General features: G+C 40.4%; 1 protein-coding gene across 1 annotated transcript in view; it reads right to left on the bottom strand.

Moving 5' to 3' along the window:
- Nucleotides 1-6,106, bottom strand: part of PDZD8 (PDZ domain containing 8) — a 74,809-nt gene extending 68,703 nt beyond the window's left edge. The window contains exon 1 of the mRNA XM_009326038.1: nucleotides 6,004-6,106. Coding sequence (XP_009324313.1) covers nucleotides 6,004-6,106 — 103 coding nt within the window. The remainder of the gene's footprint in view (nucleotides 1-6,003) is intronic.
- Nucleotides 6,107-8,222: the final 2,116 nt, after the last annotated feature.

The raw sequence follows: 8,222 nt of genomic DNA, 5'->3' as shown, positions 1-8,222 counted from the left end.
TGAGAAGGACATGGACCTGTTGGAGTGAGTCCAGAGGAGGGCCACGAAGATGATCAGAGGGCTGGAGCACCTCTCCTGTGAAGACAGGCTGAGAGAGTGGGCGTTGTTCAGCCTGGAGAAGAGAAGGCTCTGGGGAGACCTTCTAGCAGCCTTCCAGTACCTGCAGGGGCCTGCAAGAAAGCTGGAGAGGGACTTTTTACAAGGGCATGTAGTGATGGGACAAGGGGTAATGACTTTAAACTGAAAGAGGGTAGATTTAGATCAGCTATAAGGAAGAAATTCTTCACTATGAGGGTGGTGAGGCACTGGAACAGGTTGTCCAGAGAAGTTGTGGATGCCCCATCCCTGGAAGTGTTCAAGGCCAGGTTGGACGGGGCTTTGAGCAACCTGGTCTAGTGGAAGGTGTCCCTGCCCCTGGCAGGGGGGTTGGAACTAGATGATCTGTAAGGTCCCTTCCAATCCAAACCATTCCATGATTCTATGGAAGAAAGGAATATGAAGAAAAGAAAGCTGAGAACTTCGCACAATATTGTGATATTTCAGTCTGTGACGTACACGAGATCGCTCTTGTCAGCGTGTAGGACTGAACTATGATGACAGTCAAGGACAGCGGTTTCTTTGTAGGACAGACTGCACTCCCAGAGTGTGCATAGCCCTTTCAGGGGAGGCAACAGGTGTAATCTGTGCAGGATGCAGGGCGAGTGGCAGCCGATCAAGCTGAGGACCAGGAAGAATGGACATTTTTAAAAATTGCTTTAAAAGTGATGAACAAGGGTAGAAGGAGGAAACATGACATGAAGCAGGGCTACAGTGAATGGGAAGAACATGTGTGGAGGCTCTTCAGAGAGAGTAATTTTTAACATTTTGAGAGACTAACCCAGAAGACCCATTATATTCAAATATGGTTTACAGAAGTGTCATGTAAAATAACCATATTTTTACTGGAAAATATAAACATACTTCCAAAAAACCTGTTATTCTAATCCACCAAACTCATTTAAAGGCCAGATCAAAGCTGTACTTACTGCTGGAGAATGTACTATGACAGCTGCACATTGTTTTTCCAGTTACTTCCCTGTGTCAGGGATAGTCTTTTTTTTCAATCTTGAAATAGAAGTTTTATAATTTCTGAAAGACAGACACAATTAAGACAAAAGTTACTTGAATGATAGAGCTTGGGTTTTACACCTGTTTTCATTTTTAGTTAAATATCTAGCTAAAAGGTTCTTAGATAATGTTATATTTTAATAGCATGAAAAAAAACCCTCAGGCTCACATTGCTGGTTGGTTTTTTTGCCAACCTCCAGAACTACGTTAAAATACAAACAAGAGGAGGAGAAAATGTGTGATTTAAATGCCAGGAAAATAAAAGCCCTCTTCCCCCCAACCCCTTCATAAAGCGTGTGGGGTGGGAGGATTGAAAAGCTCTTAATGATGCAGAGGCGTGGTTTGAAACTAGAGATTGAGAGTATGAATTTTTTATAGGTCTTGTGACTGAAAGTTGAAATGCCTGCGTGTTTAACAGAGCATTTCTATAGAAATACCAGAGAGGTCATTAATAACAACATTTGAACTGCTCTGTTACGGGCCTTTACCATGGCTAATACAGGCATATGCAGTAAGAATGGAAAGGTTTTGGATTTGTAACTAAATGGCTTTTCAGATAAGGACTAATATATTCAGAAAGGCAATAGCAGCCTTGGTTTTGGGTGAGGAGGAACAGCAGGAGAAAAAAAAAGTCATGTTGCCAATGTCTCAATTGAGTATTTTCGTCTGTTAAACAAGCAGAATAGGAAATTTGGCACATCTTGTGCACCTGATGGCAGCTTAAGAGCCTCTGAAATGTTCAGCTCAGTAATCGCTTTTTCCTCTCCCAGGAATGTTTTCAACAGGAGCCATGTTATCTTAAAGACATGTTATGAAGCAAGAATTGGGCGTGCTTTAGCATTTTCAATGAGAATTAAAGAATAAAGGGAAGTAGCAGCAAATGTGTTAACATGAATACAAAAAGGATGTGCAAAAAGTGTTTTATAACATAAAATAGGATTGAAATGAGAGAAAAGAAAATTATTTAAATTTGTCAAGTAGAGAAGAAAAAAAAGATTCATCTTAATACCATCTAAAAATGGCCTTTAAGAGCATATTTTACTTTGGCTTCAATTTAAAATTACTATGGCATTTTCTGGAAGTTAGGATAAATAGAAAGGTGTATGCAATCTCACCAATTTCCACCCTGGTTACATAGAGCTTTGTAAAACTGTAGAATATACTCAACTACTTGCACTTTGAACAGCTGGAAGTTACTGAATGGGATGCAAGACCTGCAAAAAAATAAACAACTGACCCTATGTGCATATTTGATTTTTTTAAAAAGTACTAGGGGAGAGTTTATTAGAAGGGATATTTCACCTATACTTAAACAAGGAAAATACTCTTTTCTTTTGCAAATCCACTTAGGACATGACAGCGCCAAACCTCTAAGTGTAAAACTTCGAAACCAATTTTCAACATTTTGCAGGAGGTTGCAACAGTGCTAGTGTAGAAAGATTGCAAAATACGTAGAGCCTAGTAATTTAATAGAGAACAAGTAGCATAAATTCACAGAAAGGTCATGCATTTGAGCTGATTCTCCTGTTACAAGCAGTGTACTACAAGTAGTGACACCCTGGGAACATTTGTCTTGATTCATCTCATTCAGGACTGATCCAAGAATCTTTGGGTTTAGAAGCAATTTTATGACACATTGTGGTGCTGAGGAAACAAACACCCATATCACAAGCTTAGAAAAGCTATTGCAGGTGGTTTTTTTTTTCCAAAACTGCAAACTGGTCTAAATAGATTCTTTTTCAAAGCAGGAAGTGCTGGCTTGTTTTGTAATGAGTGCGTTTAGTAATACTCTTCCTCACTGGACTGGAGTCGTTGCTTGCTTTTGTAGTATCTGTTAGCAAAATGATTTCTTTCTTTCCTGGGCCTCCTATTGTTTTTGTGTTACATGTCTTAGAGTCCAAAACTAGATTATCATTCTCATGGTGCTGCATGAAACAGGATTTAGAAAGTCATTAGGTAAATTTGTGAGGAAAAAAAAAATCCATTGAAGGCTATTAAATACAGATTGCTGGAAGTTACACTGGTGACAGACTGCTGGGGCGTGTCTTCAGGCAACTACAATTTCGGACAGGATACACTGCATAGAGAGCAGCTGATCTGGTCCAATTCTGAAGATAGGTTAAAAAAAAAAGAAATGCAGTGATGAGGGCTGCTTCCAGTTCTAGTTCTGAACTCTGCCAACCACCACGTCGTCTTCTTGTCAGATGAGCCTACATTTTATTGGAGTAAACCTCATTAAAAACACTGAGGCTTTGAAGCAGGTTAGATTTCCTTTGAAATAATCTAAATTCTTTTTTTTTTTTTAATTCTGCCTTTTGAAGAGGCAGGTTGCAGTATGAGTTTCCTCCCGGTGCTGGCAGAAAGGGCTCACCCCACCTCCAGCTGGTCCCTGGGAAGACTTCTGTTCAACTCTCCTGGAGGAGCTCCTCTGTCGTGACCCTTCTCAGCCCATTCCTTGCACAGAGGATGGTCCATCTCTTGTGGCTCGCTATTCATTTCCAAATCCCTCAAGTACATTTCACCGTCATGAGCTAAGTTCCTCCACTGAGAAGTGGAGGAAAAAAATACAGTTTGGGTGACTCAGTCATATTTAGGCTGTATTAGTGCTATAGAGAACCGCCAGCGGATCAGGAATTGTTGGATCCATTGAGGTGAATGCATCCATTTATCCTACTGAAAAATCTGACCCTCCAACTTTTAGATATTTTTAAGGATGGCAATTGAGAATTTTAGGGGGTTTTATTGCTATCCTAGAAATGACTCACCATATGAATTCAGAAAAGGAAGTTAGACCCATGTTTTCAGGATTGGAATGCATTTTACATGCTTTTTGGTTGGATCCTACCTGAGACTCCTAAACCTCAATTTTCAGAGCTAATGAGAAACTGCAGTTTACTTTGGAATTTACTGTGTGCAGCAGCAGAAAAAAAACTCTATTGGCTGCCCAAAGATGCGGATGCCCCAAATTGACATTCACTTCTGAAAAAAGAGGCTTTTAACTTTGTGTCTCAATTTACCGATGTGATACGATCTGTCTCACAACAGGGATACTCCGGTTCGTTATGAACAGTTTTGCAATCTTCCATGCAACAGGTAAAGCACTTGAGTTGGTTACTAGTAGTGGCTTAGAGCCCAAACAGTTTGGATCAGAACGTGTCAAAACAAAAAGTGAGTGTTTGCATCCAAGGTTTAGTTTGGCCCAAATACAAATCCCGTATTTTGACTGAAGCTCATCTTTAATTATCATCAAAAGTATGTTATGCTTGTTTAATCAAGAGCTTAATATTTTGGATGTAAAGGTGCTTTGGATACTTCAAGAGGCTCATGTTCAAGTTTAAAGTATCCTGTCTTTTAATTAGGGATTCTGTTACTATCTCACCCAGACCCTGGCTTTTATTATATCATGAAACAGGATCCTCTACTTAGGAACTGTAACACTGAGATAACTTTTACAAGATTAAAAAAAAAAACAACCTAACATTTTAAATGTAAATATAACGAATTCAGTCTTTTTATATTACCAGTATCCAAGGCAAACTGAAGATTTCCTTTATTCCCTGCCTGCTGTTACAGTTTAAGTCCAGGAACTGCTCTTTAATTCGCAGACGCAAGTGAGGTTTGTCACACGTATTTTGCTTCTTACTGCATTTCCTTTGCTGACTTCTGGTATTCATATAAATGCTAGCTCGCTTAAGCTTTAGAAAGTGATATGTTTGGGGTAGTTATTATCACATTTGTCATTTAGTGTTCACTCAAGTACCTTTTCCTTACATACTCTGAAGCAGATTCACCATCCCTCTTAAGAATTGCAGGCAGCCACCCCGAGGCCCTCTTGCATGCTCCCAAATCATCTTTCTCAGAGTGGAGATTGTTTTAGCTACTTCCCCTAATACATTTCAAGTATAATTACACTATGATCAATATGTTTTAGATGTTCCACAACCTCACATTATTTTTTTTAATACTTGGCTCACTTCCTGGATTAGTCCGAAGCAGCCTCTGGCTGATGAAGAGGCTTCAAGAAACTGCATTAAAAAGCAGTTTTGAGTTTGTGTAAGGGTTCAATGGCTAAAGAGTTAATACACACTTCAGGGATGAATGTAACTTTTGAGATGAGGGTCCCTGTGAGCCTTTGTGCCTCACTTGCCCTTCATTACGAGTGTAATTCCCTGCATTGGTCCACAGGCAGTTGGTTGCTTTCATGGCTTTTGCAGCAGCTGGGCTGGGGTTTCTGCCTCCGGTCCCGGCAGCAGCTGGTCACAGAGCATCTGCTCTGTCTCGTTAGCCTCCAGACAAGCTCGGCCAAATCAGGCCATGGCGAGAAGCTTCCTCCCTTCTGCTGGAGGTTACCACCCCTGCGGTAAGGTCAGAGCTGAACACATGCTGCAGCCATTTCGGTGCAGAGCTGAGACTCTTTATTAGCCTTTATGGCCATGAAGGGGGCGGTGAAAGGGCTGCACGGGGGGAGTGGGAAAGAACCGCCTGGCACTTCAACAATCCGAGCCCGAGATCCGTGTCCTGGTCTCGGGAGAATGCTTACTTGTGCAAATACTCAGAAATCCAATTTCACCAGCTACAGTCCTGGGATCAGTGACATGCGATGGCAGGTCTTGGGTTTCTGTAGCTGCTTGCAGCTCCTGTGTATCCTGACGCTGGCTCAGCTGGAAAGAAAAACTAAATAAGGGGGCAGGAGGGGATTTGAGGGAAGCTGTCCCAATTCTCCAAGCCAGAAGGAGTATCTCTGAAATTTTAGCCCAGATCCATGAGGTTTCTTGGAAAAGGAAGATTTGGGATTTCTCTGTTGTTCACCTTTGCCTCTCTGATTGCCTCTAAGTTTTGTATGTGGTATCAAGCCACTACAAAGGAAGAAAAATACTGGTCAGCTCATCTACTTACTCTGTGGAGAAGGTGTGGTCTGTGTAAATACAGTGGGCAGGCGTGCCTTTGTACTGCCACTCTGGGACTCCTCGGGCTTCTCGGTGCTTATAGGCTTCCACATGGGGCTGTACGTAAAAGCTGTCCATCTAAGCATACATAAACATGTTTGCAGAGCTGAGCCTTTCACAGATGCCTGAAGAGATCCTTCCATTTTCTCTCCCATTTGGTCAGTCCCCCCTCCTCCCAACCTAACAGTTTAAACTAAAATAACTTGTTCCAGGCAGTGGAAGCTAGACCAGGCATTTCGATGTAAATAAATCTGGGGAAAAAAAATACCTATTTTAGAGATGAGTCTGACAGGCACTAAGTAAAGAAACAGATTCCTCAGTTCCCACCGCAAAGCTGGAAGATGGCCGTTTCAGCTCTGTTCTTTGTATGAACTCAAAGCCGTTTGGGCATGGAAAAGTAGATTGGCTTTTTGTTGCATGATCTTTTGTATTGGCATGAAGCTCAGGAAAGGTAAACGGAAACACTTATTTACATATTCTCATTTCTGTACCTTCCTACTGACAGGTTTTCGCAACAGTCTTCCCATGCCTGTATTGATGGTGCTGTGTTCAGAGAATGAAAAGATGCATGTGGACTCCTATGGCTAATCTTTACACATACAGTTTTATTCCCTTCACAACATATTTTTGCACAAACTCAAGTAGCTTTTCTTCAGGAGATGGCCTGAAGAATATGTTTAATGACAAATAATAATCATTGCACACATATCTGGACTACATATTGTAATACATACACATATCAATCTGGGCTACATATTTGTAAGAACATAAGTTACTCTGTTCAACTATGTAAGACAAACAGCTATATTACTGAAATCTCTGTAAATACCATTAGTAACACGTTTCAGCTGAGAAAGCATAACGTTACAATTCCTGTCTTTCTCCCGTTAGAGTTTATTTAATAGTCTGGTTTCATACTATGCCGTCTGCGCTGCTTCTGTTCGGAGTCTGTTCAGAGCAAGGTGAACACCAGCCAAATTTAAATTCACCCAGAAACACGACCTCACATTTCACACTCAAAAAGTGACATTTGAAAGGACAGAAGCAACTCGTAGTTTTACAAACATTTTGCATGTTGGAAAACTGTATTATCTCTGAAGTAACAGAGAGATCTGGCCTTATCCTTTGACACTGTGAGTCTGGGCCATAACTTTTTCACACTTTCTACCTTGTTTGTGCATAAGACACTGCAGGGGAATAGGCTAAGTGAACTGCCTACGCAAGGAAAGTATCAAAAAAAGTTAAGAAAAATAATTAGGAAAAATATTAGGGGTGAGGGGTTGTTCTAATGTTTGGATTATCAGTAAAAATAGATAAAAACCTCTGGCAGAAATACGATTTAAATCAGTGTTCTTCATGTTCACTTCCAAACTACTGATGGGGAAAAAAATTCAAATCCCTCTTAACTGAAGAATAATTTCCCCATTTTCGGACAAACTGTACTCTTGTAGCTTCATTAAGCCAGAAGGCAAAACTCATGAATATTCATACAGTTCTGGTTCTGTTCAATTTCCATTCCTTTTTCCCGGGGACTCAGTGATCCTGAGGATACTGAATTGATTGAGAAGGTGAAATTCTAGTCTGCAGGCTGAAAGAAGCGAGGAACTTGTCTGTTGTCCTCAGTATCGCAGCAAATTAGGAATTCCTCCCACTACCAGCCTACAACTTTTCAGTTATTCCAATAATTTTAGAAACGTGTCTCTAAAACCACAGCTGCCTGAAATGCAGCCTATAGAATTTACTTACTGAGCTCTCCATCTAACAAATGGAAAAACTGAAGTAAATATTTTCAATATGAAATTTAAAACTTCTCTGAAATAAGCCCTAAAGAAGCTTGGCTTCCTGAATAATTTCTGCTAAAATTTGTCATCCATACAAGGTTATTTAATCCGAGTCAATATTAAAAAAAAAAGCCAGGAAGATGAAAACTGTCATATAAAAAGTGAAACTGAAGTTCTGTGAGGGCTGCATTTCCAAATACCGTTATTTTTATTGGAATGGGTAAAGCTTAGAATATGGTAATGAAAACTTGGAGGGTTTTTGCCAAGATTTTGACTTAACCGCTTTTGATCAGCAACGTTTTCTCAAAAGCATTAAAAAAAAGCAGCCCATGTAACTACATGAGCACCAGCAATACATTTTCTGCCTTCAGCGCTGTGACCTAATAAA

Source organism: Pygoscelis adeliae, unplaced genomic scaffold (assembly GCF_000699105.1).
Source record: "Pygoscelis adeliae isolate BGI_AS28 unplaced genomic scaffold, ASM69910v1 Scaffold4, whole genome shotgun sequence".
NCBI lineage: Eukaryota > Metazoa > Chordata > Aves > Sphenisciformes > Spheniscidae > Pygoscelis > Pygoscelis adeliae.
The sequence above is the reverse complement of the archived record's forward strand: the minus strand, read 5'-3'. Positions and strand labels throughout refer to the sequence as shown.